This window comes from Hemibagrus wyckioides, linkage group LG08, assembly GCF_019097595.1.
Source record: "Hemibagrus wyckioides isolate EC202008001 linkage group LG08, SWU_Hwy_1.0, whole genome shotgun sequence".
Lineage (NCBI taxonomy): Eukaryota > Metazoa > Chordata > Actinopteri > Siluriformes > Bagridae > Hemibagrus > Hemibagrus wyckioides.
The window spans coordinates 21,236,039-21,253,143 of record NC_080717.1 but is presented as its reverse complement, the minus strand read 5'-3'; the positions used below and the strand labels follow the sequence as shown (position 1 = coordinate 21,253,143).

General features: G+C 40.2%; 3 protein-coding genes across 5 annotated transcripts in view; 1 reads left to right on the top strand and 2 right to left on the bottom strand.

The window, feature by feature from the left end:
* The first annotated feature begins 101 nt into the window (after positions 1 to 101).
* On the top strand, positions 102 to 5,363 carry eif1ad (eukaryotic translation initiation factor 1A domain containing). Its single transcript, XM_058396601.1, has 5 exons — positions 102 to 237; positions 1,802 to 1,913; positions 4,487 to 4,595; positions 4,691 to 4,799; positions 4,902 to 5,363. The coding sequence occupies exons 2-5, from the start codon at positions 1,827 to 1,829 to the stop codon at positions 5,128 to 5,130; spliced, it is 534 nt and encodes a 177-aa protein (XP_058252584.1). The 5' UTR covers positions 102 to 237; positions 1,802 to 1,826; the 3' UTR covers positions 5,131 to 5,363.
* si:dkey-160o24.3 (N-acetyllactosaminide beta-1,3-N-acetylglucosaminyltransferase 2) lies at positions 5,183 to 9,991 on the bottom strand. Of its 2 annotated transcripts, none has more exons than XM_058396597.1 (3): positions 9,698 to 9,991; positions 9,048 to 9,297; positions 5,183 to 7,499 (listed from the first exon to the last, which is right to left on the bottom strand). In XM_058396597.1, exon 3 carries the CDS (start codon positions 7,494 to 7,496, stop codon positions 6,153 to 6,155), a length of 1,344 nt encoding a protein of 447 aa, XP_058252580.1. In that variant the 5' UTR covers positions 7,497 to 7,499; positions 9,048 to 9,297; positions 9,698 to 9,991; the 3' UTR covers positions 5,183 to 6,152. The 2 variants fall into 2 exon arrangements, with proteins under 2 accessions (XP_058252580.1, XP_058252581.1); XM_058396598.1 differs by having other exon boundaries at positions 9,048 to 9,125.
* A 609-nt stretch (positions 9,992 to 10,600) lies between these two features.
* Positions 10,601 to 17,105, bottom strand: part of nrg2b (neuregulin 2b) — a 53,510-nt gene continuing 47,005 nt past the window's right edge. For both annotated transcript variants that reach the window (XM_058396595.1, XM_058396596.1), the window contains 4 exons: positions 16,260 to 16,389; positions 15,401 to 15,534; positions 14,262 to 14,477; positions 10,601 to 13,567 (listed from right to left, as the gene is read on the bottom strand). In XM_058396595.1, the coding sequence (XP_058252578.1) occupies positions 12,925 to 13,567; positions 14,262 to 14,477; positions 15,401 to 15,534; positions 16,260 to 16,389 (1,123 nt within the window). In that variant the 3' untranslated portion in view covers positions 10,601 to 12,924. The remainder of the gene's footprint in view (positions 13,568 to 14,261; positions 14,478 to 15,400; positions 15,535 to 16,259; positions 16,390 to 17,105) is intronic.

Sequence of the window (17,105 nt, the reverse complement as noted above, 5' to 3'; positions counted from 1 at the left end):
GCACCAACAACATGCCTAAAAAATAACCTGCACACACAACTGTAATAACCGCTGCAGTTTAGCCGACATTATGACTACATTACCCACAATGCCTCACGTACTACAAGCGGAAGCAACAGGAAGTGAGTTCCACATGAGCCTGACGCGTTCAGCGGTTTTTCAGCGTGTGGGACTTTATATCGATGTACCAAACAACAACATCCAGAATTATTTCACGTTTTAATGAAGATTTTCTAGGTATGTGGCTTCCACAAATCGCGACTTTTACGATGTTAATGAGTCTGAAAAACTAATTAACGTCATTCTAGTCCAGTATAGGCTAGCCGGCTAACAGAGCAGCTAGGCTTTCTAGCACACTCTGCCCATTACACAGCACGCTGAACTGCAGGGATGTAATAACCTTCGCTTGAAATTTTATATTAAATAAACGTACCATATATAAAGCTTCACAATTTACGATTGATGCCATGTGCTGTTTCTCACAATTTCTGACACCCTGTCTATAAAGGGACCACAATATTTGGATGAACGCATATTCTCAGTACAGTGATGGTGTAACTGTATAGGATGCAGGAACTGCAGTTACTGCCAAATATTTATATATTATATACACTGAATACATTCACATCATTTCAGGACACTGGTTTTATCCAGATCTGAGCTCATGACCTGCTGAGCAGTAACCCAGTGCTGTAACAACGGATGTGTACAGTCATTGGTCCTGTTTTCTCAACTCTCTTATTATTTCACAGTGTACACTATATTGCCAACTCATTGAATTCGGCTGTTGTTTTTCAGGGGTTGGGCTTGGCCCCTTAGTTCCAGTGGAAGGAGCTCTTAATGCTTCAGCTTCATACCAAGACATTGAATTGAATGATAAATTTATCAGTTAGAGTGGAGACTGCGAGCCAGGCAAAAACTGATGTCTGCCTTTACATGCACATGAATTTAATATGGAGTTGTTTCAACTCTTCTGGGAAGGCTTTCCACAAGGTTTAGGAGTGTGTTTATGGGAATTTTTGACCATTCCTCTAGAAGCGCATTTGTGAGGTCAGGAACTGATGTTGGACGAGAAGGCCTGACTCCGCTCTAATTCATCCCAAATGTGTTCAATCAGGTTGAGGTGCAGGCCAGTCAAGTTCCTCCACACCAAACTTGCTCATCCATGTCTTTATGGACCTTGCTTTGTGCACTGGTGTTGGAAGGGGTCATCCGCAAACTGTTCACACAATGTTGTCCAAAATGTCTTGGTATGCTGAAGCATTAAGGGCTCCTTTCACTGGAACTAAGGGGCCAAACCCAACACCTGAATTCAATGATTTGGAGGGGTGTCCGAAAACTTTTGGCAATGCAGTGTATGTGTAAAAATTGACACTAGAGACATTTTCCATGCATGATTTGTGTTTATCATTATCTAGTACAGGGTTCATCATTTGGAGGATCACAGTCCAGATGCAGGCTTAGTAAAGTATTTCAGGGGAACAAACAGAAAACCTGGAAAAATTTAATTAATTTATTATTATTTTTTAAAGCATCAGCGGTTTCTTAATGCATGTGTGTTTAATTATTTAGCTGAAGGCCTCAGATCAGAGACGAACTGCGGTACGAAAAAGACGCAGCTCTTTGGTGTAAATAGGGAACAGACAACATGACAAGTGTTTAAGGAATAGATAAAGAAATATGTTTGTTCTACAGACATCAAATTCGCAACACATGGTTGTATACCACTGACTCTATGCATAAGTTTGGTTTAAATATTTGTTAGAGAAAACCAGATTTTCAGTACATACTGTTCTTACAGATAAGGAAGATTTCAGAGATCAGCGATGTCAAAGGCAACCAAGCGCAAGCATGTTGTCAAGGAAGTTCTAGGGGACTACATCACACCTAATGAGAAACAGCAGATTATGAGGGTGAGTTCTGCTTTACTTATAGTAAAATTTGTTGGTTTTGTTTCTCAAGATATGAACAAATTTGAAAATTTTATCCTGAATCGTCACGTTACCCGCTATATAAACAGCATAGAGGTGGAGAAAGTGGCCAGATTCAAATTTCTGGGAATGTCTGTGCCTGAGGACTTCAGCTTGTCACTAAACAATCTAGACTGTGAAGGAGGCTCAACAAGGGAGCTGAAAAGAGCCAGCCTACTATTTCTACCTGTTTATATTATAATATAATATAATATACACTATATTGCCAAAAGTATTCGCTCACCCATCCAAATAATCAGAATCAGGTGTTCCAATCACTTCCATGGCCACAGGTGTATAAAATCAAGCACCTAGGCATGCAGACATACAAACATTTGTGAAAGAATGGGTCGCTCTCAGGAGCTCAGTGAATTCCAGCGTGGAACTGTGATAGGATGCCACCTGTGCAACAAATCCAGTCGTGAAATTTCCTCACTCCTAAATATTCCACAGTCAACTGTCAGCTGTATTATAAGAACGTGGAAGTGTTTGGGAACGACAGCAACTCAGCCACGAAGTGATAGGCCACGTAAACTGACGGAGCGGGGTCAGCGGATGCTGAGGCGCATAGTGCGAAGAGGTCGCCAACTTTCTGCAGTCAATCGCTACAGACCTCCAAACTTCATGTGGCCTTCAGGTTAGCTCAAGAACAGTGCGCAGAGAGCTTCATGGAATGGGTTTCCATGGCTGAGCAGCTGCATCCAAGCCATACATCACCAAGTGCAATGCAAAGCGTCGGATGCAGTGGTGTAAAGCACGCCGCCACTGGACTCTAGAGCAGTGGAGACGCGTTCTCTGGAGTGACGAATCGCGCTTCTCCATCTGGCAATCTGATGGACGAGTCTGGGTTTGGCGGTTGCCAGGAGAACGGTACTTGTCTGACTGCATTGTGCCAAGTGTAAAGTTTGGTGGAGGGGGGATTATGGTGTGGGGTTGTTTTTCAGGAGCTGGGCTTGGCCCCTTAGTTCCAGTGAAAGGAACTCTGAATGCTTCAACATACCAAGACATTTTGGACAATTCCATGCTCCCAACTTTGTGGGAACAGTTTGGAGCTGGCCCCTTCCTCTTCCAACATGACTGTGCACCAGTGCACAAAGCAAGGTCCATAAAGACATGGATGACAGAGTCTGGTGTGGATGAACTTGACTGGCCTGCACAGAGTCCTGACCTCAACCCGATAGAACACCTTTGGGATGAATTAGAGCGGAGACTGAGAGCCAGGCCTTCTCGTCCAACATCAGTGTGTGACCTCACAAATGCACTTCTGGAAGAATGGTCAAAAATTCCCATAGACACACTCCTAAACCTTGTGGACAGCCTTCCCAGAAGAGTTGAAGCTGTTATAGCTGCAAAGGGTGGACCGACGTCACATTGAACCCTATGGATCAGGAATGGGATGTCACTTAAGTTCATATGCGAGTCAAGGCAGGTGAGCGAATACTTTTGGCAATATAATATAATATGATATAATATAATATATAATATAATATAATATATAATATAATATAATATAATATAATATAATATAATATAATATAATATAATATAATATAATATAATATAATATAATATAATATATAATATAATATAATATAATATAATATAATATAATATAATATAATATAATATAATATAATATAATATAATATAATAATATATTATGCTATGCACTGCTGCTGACAGGAGAGAACTGCAACAGGTAGATAAGAGCCCGACGTATTGTCAGAGTGGAACCAGCCTGAACCAGCTACTTCTTTTAAGAAATCCCTCAGTATTATCAGTGACTCCTCTCACCTAGAACCTGCTCATTTACCCCAATGTCATTAGGAAAATGCTACTGGTCTGTCCACATCTTCACAAAAGGACAGCTTTTGAATTAGTTTCTGTCACAGAGTTTCTGGTTTATCTAGTACCTTTGTCATTCAAACAGCTCCCAGGTCACCCTTTCCCCCGCCTTTACCGCAACCTCCTGTGCAACGTAAAGACTAGATAAACCTTTGCAATAGGACTCGGGTAACCTGATACCCTGGTCCCATTCTAATGGTTCACTTTGCAGTACATTTGCACAGTCGACATTGTTAGGAACATTTGGTACTAATCCATCATCTTGCATGAACTGAGCTCTCTGCTGTTAATTTGTACTAGCACATCCTCCTACTGTATGCGTATCATGTAAATGCAGAATCACAGACATCGGTACTGTATGAACTTGAATTGCTCCTCATCCTCACTCTGCTTGTATAGTTTTTTTAGTATTATAAATGGTCATGGAATTTTATTCACTGTGCATTGAATATAAAGGAATCTTAAGATGAAGAGACATGCCATGCAGCACAGCATGAGCTACCTGCAGCATACAAGGCACTCCCACCATATTGCACCCTTTATTCGTCCTGCAAACAGGTTAGATGTAATTCTAACTGTGCTGTATGTAAGCGAATGCAGAATGGCATATATCAGGAGTGCTATAAATCTGTGAGCTATCCTGAACTTGTGAATAATTTTGTATCTTCCAGATCTTGGGAAGCAATGGCAATAACCTCCATGAGGCTGTGACCGAGAGCGGTGAGAGATTTCTGCTCAGCATGCCCACAAAGTTCCGCAAGAACATCTGGATCAAAAGAGGTTTGCTTAAACCTGGCTATACGTTGGTTTCTGTTACACTGGTTTTCTTGATTTGGAATACTGACGGTCTTTTTCATCACCGTTGTTTTCGGCAGGTGATTTTGTGATTGTAGATCCTATCGAGGAAGGCGACAAGGTGAAAGGAGAGATCAACTTCATTCTGTACAGGGACCATATTCACTATTTGAGGAAACTTGGCATCTGGTGAGAAAACATTTCTCACATTTACAATGTAACATTATTCTTTACACAGTATTTGATATAAAATATTTTTAGCAATGTACTGAATACGGAATTTTCACACAGGCCTAAAGGATTCGAGGCAGGAGGAGTAAGAGAGCAGATGCAGGAAGATGCACAAAAAGACGAGGCTAAAAGCAAAGAGCAAGACGAGGAAGAGGATGACACCGACAACAGTGATTCTGAGAACGAACAGGACCTTTTCGTTAACACAAACCGAGCCACTGTGCAGTACAGCGAGAGTGATGAAGACTCAGATGAAGATGATGATGAAGAAGAGGACAAAGACGAATGAACTTTTAGTGAATTCTGTACATCTAATCGTGTGTTCAACTTTATAAAAGTAGTCATTAGCATCTATACACCTACCCTAAGTCACAAGCGGTGGAAATGTGTTAAACATCAGAATTTAGATGCAGACTGAAAAAAGATCGTCAGTTGATTTGGAAACTTCGATCAGGACCAGGTTTAATCCACATGTAAAAAAAAACAAATAACCCAATATATAAAGATCTTCGATTCTCTACGCATATAGGATTATATATGTTTCAGTAAGATGTTATGTTGACAAAAAAAAAAAGTATCATAATTTGTGTAAATATGGCAATAAACATTTCCTATTTTGTAAACATGTTTGATGCAAATGATCTTTCTCTTCTGCAAGCATTTGTTTAACGGAAAACTTCCTGCATTTGAAATCAAGTTCCAAGAAGAGATAATAATCACATTTATTTATTTCTTTTTTTTATTCAAACATAAAAAAACAAAAACAAATGCATACTTTACGTCATGAGGTTTTTATACACAGGTATATGAAAATCTTGTATGTTGTCTGTTTAAATAAGCTTTTCTTTCCTGTTAACCTTTACCCCCCCCGAGTATTCGAAAAATGCATTCAGTCAAATGGTGACATTTTATAAATATATGCACAAATAAGGTGTCTATTGCCATTTTAAAACAGTTTCATTAGCAGATAAAGTTTCTCTATGTTTACACAAAATGTTTAGACACTACATAGAGAGGAGTCTTGGTTTCACTGACTAAGCTAGACAAACGTTATCGTTCTACCGTCTGAATACTTAAATGTACATACATAGTTATTCTACCGTTTAGACTTCTTGGTATTCAGCTTCATAACACACAATCAGGAATAGTTGACTGACGGTGAGCTGTGTTTGCAGTCAATACCCAGAAAAGTAGTCAGGGGAGCAATGTCTCTCTTCAAAACCTGTTAAACCGAAATGTCTTTGCCTCCCAAGGAGGTCAGGTCACTCCTAGTTTTGTGTAACACAAGCAGGTTCATCTAAAAAGTATCTCTCATTCTTTCTCTCCAGTTCTGAGGGTTGTGTTTTTACATTCGTCACTTGGTATTAGAGTCTCTGTCCATAGTTTTAACATTTCTAAGGGACTACGTTTGTGGACCAGCAGGATGGTGTGATGGGCACAGGGCTGCTTCGCTTCTTCCTCATTAAAGTCAAATGTGAGGAAGGCCGGGTGGTTGACGGGGATGACCCCCAGTCTTTGTAGGCACATCCCCAGGTAAACGTCATCAATCGGGAAAAGATGAACTCTCTTGGACATCTGGAGAAGTCTGGGAACCAGGGCACCAGAGTAGACTACTCCTCCTCCGCCTGGATATGTTGGGTACAAGCCTTTATAGAAACTTTCAGGGATGAAATATTTATTGGTCTCTAAGCGCAGAGGCAAAGCAGAGGTGATAATGTCCCCAACGAGAAAATCATCCATTTTCTTGGTGCGCCCATGTTTTTTTAAGTAAAGCTTTTCCTGGTCCTCCAAGTAATCCAGGAGAACAGGCGTCCTCACAAAGACATCATCGTCACCTTTGAACACAAAGCGGGTATTCTGGCAATGTTTGGAGAACCAGTTCCAGAACAGGATGTCCTTCAATGTCAAGTTAAAGAAGGTGTCCATAAAGTCCCACATTAAAATGTCACCATACATATCACTCTCCTTTTTAACATCTTCATCGAATTCTTCTTCGATCTTGCCTAAGAGAAAAAGTCTACGTACGATTCCTCCTTTCCCCACCTGCCCTCGCAGCAGACCTGAATACCCCCATGACATCCTGATGGCTTGTCTGTTCTTAAAGTTAGGTACCTGTGACTTAATGGCCAGCAGTAACATTGGATGCTCTTCTTTTTGGCCACACACTGCTGGCTGGTCAATGAGCAGTGGGTAGTCTCTACAGTGCATAGAAATGATAAACCTTTGCATTTGATGTGGTAGAGTGAAATAATCTGACAATTTCCATATCCCCTCATAGTTCGGAAAACATCCATATTGATTCAGTTGTGTGATGCTATTTTTACGAGAGATATTTACTGAGTCTTGAAGGATGGGGTTATACTCGCGGTCCATCACATGTTGGATAAGGTTCCAAAATGCAGCTTTGTTCAGATCCAGTTTCCAAAACGGGTGAGCTGGGTAGGCGGCCAGTGTGTTGGAATTATTGGTCCCCTTGGCTACAAAGCGTCCCTCTGGCAGATGGACGATAGGCATTTGTATATTAGCTGGGTAGGTGTGAGACATGGCTAAACTTAAAGCCAATATTATGTAGATAAAAAGGCATCCAAGTAGTATACATGGTGTACACATGCAGAACAGGATCCGGCACCGATATCTCCACAGACAACTGGCCATTACCTTGAGCAACATAAAAAGAGAAGTTTTTAATGTAATGGTTAATTTGTCATTTTTCCCCCTAAACCAGTCCTCAAGGAACCCAGATATATCACAGTTTCTCCCATGCCTAGCCCCTACCACAGTGATACCAGTTATTGTGTTATTGATTAGGAGCCAGGAGACAACAACATGTGCTACAAACACTGGTTTAAAGGTAGCTATAGATATACTTATTGGCAAATTAAAGATTGGGTTATGTTTCTTTGAATCAGAAATGAGATTTAGCACACTAGAACATCTGAAAGACACAACACAGCCAACACTAACACTAGAAATGGAATGCAATGGTTCTCAAAAATGGGACTGGGAAAAACCCCAGGGATCTGTGCTGCATAGCCCAGGAGTTTGTGATTCTTTCTTACTACAGGGTAAATACAATCCCTTATCATCAAGGGTATTGTATTCTCAACAGTCACTTTCTAACAGTCAACCGTTAACCTACACATTCATGCGAGAATTATCCAAGCAACTAATTGTGTAGCAGAAGCACAATGCATACAGTCATACACATACAAGGTCCAGAGATGCAGCCCATGCTCACAACAAATATTAGAATCGGAAAAATTGTGATCTTTCATTGTGGCATAGTTGGTGCCAAACAGCATGGTTTGAGTATTCCATTTAAAAAAAAAGCTGTTCTCCAGGGTTTTTTTTTTTTTTTTTTTTAAATGCACAACAATCTTAGAAATAGGACCAGGCAATGTTCCAAACTTCAACTGCGCTGCTTCAATGATCCTGTGCCCACGGTGACCTCAGATTCATGTTCTTGGCTGATAGGAGTGGAGCTTGTGGTTTTCAGCTGTTGTAGCCCATCCATATCAAGGTTTGATGCGTTTTGTCTTTTTGGCTCATTGTGGTTATAAACACTGGGTATTTTAGTTACTTCCTGTCTGTTTCCATCAACAAGGCATTTATGCTCTCAGAAATCCTGGATATGCCCCCCCCCACCACCTCCCCTCATCATTCTATAATCTCTAGAACCTATTGTATGTGGAAGTCACCGATGATCAGCATATTATACAAACTCTGACAGTTAGAATATAGCATCAACTCAAGCTCTTGTCCTGTATCGCCATGATTTTATTGCACTGTGTTGCTGCCTGATGATTGGATGATTGGATCGTGTCATCAGTGAGCAGGTGTACAGGTGTGTGTGTGTATTATTGAGTTGCTATAGTAATTGCCCTGTTTGACAGTGATAGATGTAATGTAAACCTCAATAACTCAGAAACAAGCAGATCTATAAATAGGTCCAGTTCAACCAAATGTTTGGTCTGTAGAAAGTGAAAAACTTAAGGACACTGAGGCTAATAATTATTTTTCTAAATGTAAAGTAATCCCTGGCAGAAATATCCAATGCTGATAAAGCCTTTGTCTTATAAACCATGTGTACTGTAGTGTCTTATAGGTATATTTTATATAAATATATACACACACATATATATATATATATATATATAAAACACCACAACGTTAAAAACGCTGACCAGTAGGTAGACAGATACATACCGAGATATAAGTGCCTTTAGCAGAAACAATCCGAGGTCCTTTCGTGAAACTCCTGTGGTCTAAACTTGCCGGTGTCTTCTTTAACAAAAATAAAACAGAGTTTACTGTCTTTTCAACCAGGAAAAAAGAGAGCTAAAAATAAAACAAGGAAATAACGAAGCGAATTTGACACACGCTTTCAGATAATACACAAACTGACTGGCGGTCCGAGTAGCGCGCGACGTTAGCGCGTGCACACACACCTCCCTGTCTGAGAAAAAACAGAAAAGAAGCGCGTGGCCACAAACCCAGATTACTAAACCGGAAAACCTTGCCAAACGTTGTGTAATTTGTGAATTTGTGGCATGTTCATTTTTCCTTATTTTTAAAATAAATAAGTAAATAAATAAATAAAATAAGTAAATTATTATTTTCTGTTTAACTACACTGAATAACATAAAGGCTATAGGTGCAGGTTATCAGATAACAGAATCTCTTTGGTTATAAACTAACAGTGATTACATAGGGTTCGAATAACTTTAGCGACTAATTCATGAATATTCTCTATCTATTATTTTCTATCATGAACTGGTCAAAAGGTGTTTGATTGCATAGAGATGCTGCTCTCAGTTCAGAGGAAAAAGAAATGATTAAAGTAGGTTTAGACCTACCTTCAGTATCGATCATTAATGAGACGATGCAATTTGACATTTATCTTGTCGTAATGAATAATGCAAATGTAGGCACTTTTCACTGTAAGAAAAATAAAAGAGATGACATGGTTGCTGAGTGCGTCAGGAAGAGATTCTGGCGTAAATCCTGTGCCAAATGAAACATGGGTTCAGATATCGAAAGTCAAATATCATTTATAGGCTGTGGCGACATCTAAAGGGGGCAGCAGAATAAAGAAAAGCTGCTCCCACAAGCATCTTTATTTTTATTTTTTATTTTTTGTAAAAGTAATATTTTCTTTATTTATGGGCATATGGCAAATAAAATAAAATAAAATAAAAGGAAAGGAAATACCAGGCTTGCATGTAGTCTTAGCAAAATAAATGGTTTTTCTTATACACACACACACACACCAATCAGGCATAACCTTATGACCACCTGCCTAATATTATGTGTATTCTGACACCTTTCTATCAGAACCAGCATTAACAATTTGAGCAACGGTAGCGTCTGTTGGATCGGCCCACTGCACCCCACAAGAGCTGCAGTTTTGGAGATGATCCAGTCGTCTAGCCATCACAATTTGGCCCTTGTCAAACTCGCTCAAATCCTTACACATGCCCATTTTTCCTGTTTCTAACACATCAACTTTGAGGACAAACTGTTCACTTGCTGCCTAATATATCCCACCCACTAACAGGTGCCATGATGAGATAATCAGTGTTATTCACTTCACCTGTCAGTGTATATATATATATATATATATATATATATATATATATATATATATATATATACAGTATATATCGTAAAAGCTTTGTTTGTAATGTTTCATGTCAATTCTATGAAATACTTGGTCTATGGCTGAGGGAGTTTTTATTCAAAAACAGTCAAAAGATCTCTTGTTCTGGTCATGCTGCATTCCTTTCTTTTTACTTGTGCTCTGTCATGAAAGGAACTTGTCAGATAAAGAAAACAAACCTTGGGTTACAAAATGTCATGTCTTGTGTGACAATACACATGTCAGGCTTTTATGGATGTATATTTTGGCAGTAGTTTAGAATAGTGAAATACCTACCGTTCTTTAAATGCTTGCAGGAAGAAATTCTGTGAGACTTCACTGAAAATGAGTAAGAAACATTACATAAATATGACAAATTGGGAATTTTTTTTTTTTTTTAAAATGGTAGGAATAAAGATTTATTTTTTTTCCATATGAACAAGTGGTTTGATTTTTGTACAAGTACTATTTTCTGAGAAAACTTGCAAAAATTTCTAGCATATTCCAAGTCAAGAATGGGCATGAAAAAAAGGGGGGTTTATTGCTGGATGTCAAAATGAAAAGTACACTTTCACCGTGTGAAGACAACTCGGTTGCTGCGTTTACCATGCACCCATCTACCAGAACCACTAGGACATGCAGAAAAAGGGAAGCCTCGACAGGCAGACAGAGGAAGAACAGAACAAGAGAAGAGAGAGAGAAAGGAATGAAGGAAATCCATGAGTCAGGAGAAGCTTTGGGTGAGTGTGTAGGAGTGTATTTGGATGCAAGGACACAGTGTATGTTATGCGGATACAGGCGTGGAGGTGGGTGTGTTTGCGTGTGGATAGGGCAATTTTGGGTGTGTAACATTGCTGGATGGAGCGCTTTCAAGGGTTTTGGGCAAGTGAGAAACTAAAAAAGAGGTCATTTCACAATCTGTTCGCTTAAAGTAGCACGCCCGAACCTGCACTGCTAACAGCAGCTTGCATACAGACAAAACACAACCAAAGAGACAAAGGGGGCAGCAGAAAAAGCACTTTAAAATGTCAGGTCATCACAGACTTTCTACAGGTTTCACAAATGAGCAAAAAATAGCCAGTGGTATCATTCTCAGAGTGTCGGATCAGATCTGAGAGTGAGGAGTGCGTATGGATCATGTGGGTTTTTGGATGGAAAGTCCTGAGACACATTGCGGCTTTAAGCTGCTGGCATAGGAACAGGGGCGTGTGAGCTAACGGGATATGTCAGTCTATGTAGGCTAGAATCAGGCTGGATTGGTTCATCTGCAGGCGGCACCACTGCCAAACACTACACATGGAAGGAAGGGTACAGTGCAATGAGCTCATCTTGCCACTGGGTAGCGGCAAAGTCACCAGTGTGTCTTTCATCGTTCTTTCAAAGCCAACATAATGGAAACAGAGTGTCAGAGCTCCCCTATGACAAAACCCATCAGAGAGAGCACACTTAGATACAAACATACACCCAAACCTTTAGACTAGTGCCTGTTACACTTCAACACACAACACGCAGGTGCATACCGACAAAACCAAACACATACAGACAGACTACAGACTCAACCTAGCATTCACATGCACACACAGAGAGCACAACACTCAAACACACACACACACAAATACATACACAGTCCCCTTCTCTTACATACAGTAGAGTAAACACATTCATTGGACGTACACACACTGCCATTTTGAAAACCCTGAACACCGGGGCAGGTACCATGACCTAGTACAATGCCCTATGAACACCTGCAGACCTGCAAACAATATGTGATAACCAGTGTGTGTGTGTGTGTGTGTGGGAGGGGGGGCATTGTGTAGAAAGCATTAGAATGTCTACACAAACACACCATTTCCTGTCTCAAACAGGAAACAGCGTGCCCATGGTGATTGTATATATGCCTTGGGACAATGACCAGTATGTGGACCCCTACTCATGTAAACAAACATCTTACATAAAAGTGATTCCCATATTGCATGATGTCAGAATTAGATCACAGTTCAAATGGGGAGATCCTGAACAAACAAATCAAAAAGAAAACGAGAAAAAAAAACAAAAACAAAACATGTCTATATAAAACCCAGGAGTCCATTTTAAGAAAGGCTACAAAAAACTCAACGGAACCTCCCTCATCGGCATACAGCAAAAGGCACCACAATATTATTCTATTTCTAAGTTGTGAAAAAATTGGCACGTGATTCTTCTTCGTAATGCTGTAAACCAAAGAACAGAAATTACATATAAATATTCCCCCCTATAAAAAAGTCTTTGCTGCTAGCTAGTAGACAATTTTTGCTGAAATGAAAATAAATATTTCCTTTGTTTAGAATATCTGTCTGTTATATAAAATAAAAAATATTTCTTATAGGTGCAGGTCTATAGCATATATCATTTTTTCTCTCTCTCTCCTAGATATGTTGTTTCACTGTCCTCGTCACTGCTCTTTGTTTAAAGGGGTGCATTGTCCGGTTTGGACCGTGACTGTGACAGTTTGTTTGTGTGTGTGTTTGAGCGTGACGTGCTGCGTGCTGTACTGCTGTACGTCCGCATGTCATTGGGCCGGTAGATGGTGGCCGGCTCGTTGTTCATGCTCATGTTCTGCATGCTGAGGAAAGGCGTGCTCTCGCCATGCCCCAGCTCACCCATATCCTCCTCCTCCTCCTCCTCCCACTCGCTGTCCGACAGGCAACTCTGCGAGCTGTAGTCTCTCGGCCCCTTGGCACGCTGGGAAACGTGTCCATTGAGGCGTGACCTCCTGTGCCAGCGTCGCCCGCTGCCACTCTTTTTGGGCTGCTCGCGGGACGACATGTACTCCTGTGTTGTCTCGTAGTCCTCATCGTCCGCAAGGCGGTATGGGCTAGACGGGAGAGAGCCGGTCCCCTCACTGTGGTATGGGTTACGTGTACGGCGTGGCCGGCGTAGGAGTGGCTGATCATCGCCAGGTGAGTAGGAACCTACAGCCGGCGGTAGGGACAGTGCATGGCTGGCATTGGGTGTCGTGATCTGGAAGGTAGGCACCTGCTGGGGCAGTGAGGAGGAGTGGAAGTCCACTGGAGACAGACGGGCCGGCGTGGTCAGTGCTGACACATACCTGGGAAGGAAGAGGAAAGAAGTGGAGAGGGAAGCAAGGGGGAAAGAAGAAGAATGGGGAAGGGAAGGGAAGGGAAGGGAAGGGAAGGGAAGGAATGGAATGGAATGGAATGGAATGGAATGGAATGGAATGAAAAGGAAAGGAAAGGAAAGGAAAGGAAAGGAAAGGAAAGGAAAGGGAAGGGAAGGGAAGGGAAGGGAAGGGAAGGGAAGGGATAGGAAGGGATAAGAAGGGCATATTTCTTTTTAGATGGTCACATCTCTCTATAGATTTACTCAAACTAGTCATGTAGTACTTGAGTCCTGGATTAAGACTTAACTCTGACTTATGGACTATATATGAACTGGGATTTATAGGACCCCAGCTTTGACTATGATTTTAACAGCATGCAAAAACATTAGAATTGACTTACATGGAAGGATGAGATGGATTAATCTACTTTTAAGTATGACTGGAATATCATGCTTACATTCACACACACAAACTTTTTTATCTGTTTGCTCATTTCAACCAAACACGACTAAGGCATGTTTGATTCCCAATTTTCAAATTTAAGTTCACATTTATGTTTTCCAGGCCCGAAAAGCAAACATTTTTAAGTCTGTAAAATAGTCTTATTCGTGTCATCAATTGTTCATAACCCTATTCTTGGATTGTACCTATTCTACATGTTCACACCTCCCCTTTCCATCACCTGTCGCTGTGAGGTGAGTCCCGCAGAGAGTCGAATGAGTCTCCGTACTGCAGGGGGCTCCGTGCAGGCTCAGAATAGCCACGGTGTGCTGCATGCCGAGCCATACATGCTGGACTGCTGCATTTACTGGTGCCCACTGAGGAAGAGAGTGCCCCCGAGTGGCAGTTCGAGTTCATGCTGTCTGACCTCTCCATACTCCATGTCCTCTCCTCATGCCTGTGGGATTCAGGATATTTTAGCATCAGGGTAATTCGAGAAGAAGCTTAGAGATATGTTTCTGAGTTAAAAAGGGAAGATAAAAGGGAATACACAGTAGCAGCCCAAAGTAATTGCTTAGCTTTACGAGAAATTGTAATTTATCTGAATATCCTATTTGTCCCAATATCCAATATAGCTAATCATTAATTCTGTTGCAGTGCTGCATATTCCAATAAAATATAAAAATGTATGCTTGTAATATGCAGCATTAAATAAATACTCCAGCATTTCTTTTGAACCTAATTTCCAAATTTGTATAATTTTTCATTTCAGATGTATTTGAGAGAGAAATGTACTATGTAGCTCTGGTGCATGGACATCACAAAACCATAGGGAAGGTAATATTTAATCAGAATGACATTATTTAAGCGACAAATATATTAGGAAGACATTAGCTTATGTCTGCATCATTCTAAAGGCTTTATAGAGCATTATATAGGCATACAGATTTCTTAGTTTTTAGAAAATGGTGTTTTCTCAATACAGACAAATGTGTTGAAGTTATTGTCTGTGATACACATATAGCTATAACAATGGCTTTGAAAAGAGACCGTAGTATTTCCTTAACTACCGATTCCTCTTAATGACATAATTAAGCACCTGTTAATGATGCAGTTATCTGTGCTAAGCATCTCCGCATATATCCGTAAAACATAATACAACCTTGTTTGAGAAATAGTTGTACACCATTGCTTTAGTTTTCATAATTTATGGTAAAGCTTCTTAGTAGTGGACTTCCTGTAGATAGAGAAAATAGGGAGAGGAGACAGATGGTGAAGTTGTGATGTGGGTGGATGTATGTCTGAGGTATGTACGAGGGACCTGCAGAATGGATAAATAGGGAGAGAGAGTTGATACTGTTAGATAGGCAGGGTCTATACCGGTGACTGGAAGCGTGGGTGGCAGTAGAGGAGTGGTGGGACCGCGAGGACATCCGGCTGCCCGAGAAGTTGCCCGATGTCTCTGTTCCATGTCGTATCACTCGCTCGGTGGCTGGGGCATTCTTAGAGATATACTGCAACACAGACCGATGTGAGATGAGATATGGATTTTTGACATAAGAGTTGTACGTGCTACAGCCTCATAAAGAACATATGCACTGTGTCTGGCTATCAAAATATACTCAGAGATGCATAACTAGGAGCCAAATTTCTTTTATATCTCAAACAGGACAAAGCAAACTCAGGTAGTAGTGATAAAACATAAGGACTGGGACAGTAGTGGAAATATCAGTGGCTTAAGTTTGATTAGTGTGAGAAATTACAACCATTATAATCTTTTGAAAAGTGTACACATTTTTTTCCCCAGTATCTTACAAGACATTTTCCTGTAAAATGACATCATTTCCACCTTTGCATATACACATCTACTGATTATTTTGCTTTTGTAATGTGAAGGTGCTGGAGTTATCAAGGTCACCCCAATCCTAATGGATAAAATGGAAACCCAGTCATACAGTAATACCTGCCTGAATAATCCGTTTCACTTTAGCTTTGTGATTGTCTCTTATGTGGAGGATGACTCAAATACGTTTTGGGTTTTTATCATGATTACGATTAATTAACATGTAGACCATCATATATCAATGCTGCACCTTAAGTAAAGCGGTTTTAGGAAAATATGACTATAGAACACTTTTGCAAGTCCCCTGAGGTTTTGTAGTATGCAATTAGATTAGATTTGATTTAGTAGAAAAATTCCCATCCAATTTGAAGATCTGAAGTAATGATTCACACTTACATCGACCATAGGGATCTCCTCCGGGCCGGGACCAGGCCCTGGGTGGTTGGGTCCATTGGCCAGCATACGATTAGGGTGTTCTACACACATGTTCTGGTGCAAATGGCTTTGCATCTTCTTCCTTTGTTTCCTGCAGAGATATTATTTCACTCATAACTAAGCCTTTTTTTTTTTTTCCTGGAACAATGATCTGGATCGTTTCTTCATCAATAAAAAGATCTAAAGAGGATTATATTATCAGAACAGAGGAGGAGAAAAATCTATAATATCCATTCATAATCATTGATGTTTACTGATTCAACTTCAGTAAAGTTTCATACTCATAGAGCTCATAGAGAACCATGCAGCCGAGGTTAGCAAAATGAGGCCCTTGCCAAAAAAAACCAGTACTATTTTGTAAAGAGTGTTACAGTGGTATCTACTACCTACTATTGCGAAAGCTCTTAGAGTATACTTTAAAACTCAATCATTTACAAACAAATATGAAGAATGCCAAGTGTGATTTTTCTAAAATGAGGGAAAGCGCTGTTAATATGTTAGTCAGCACAATGGAGGTGCTTTTAGCTCTGTGACTGAACAGATCAGGAATAAAAATCTCTAATAGCTCCAATAATTATGATAATGCACCTGATATTCAAAATAGCATAACAGGGTTATAGTTCTAAAATTGCTATGGCCAAAAGGTCTGTAGGATTTTTCCACAATACGAAATCTTTCCAAAATGGCACTTTAGTTGGCTTCAAATAGTTTAATATCACAGATATGATCATGTTTTACAGATATAGGCCGCATCTGTTTGCTCTAATATCCAGACGATCAAGTATGAAGGTTATACTAAGTTCAGTT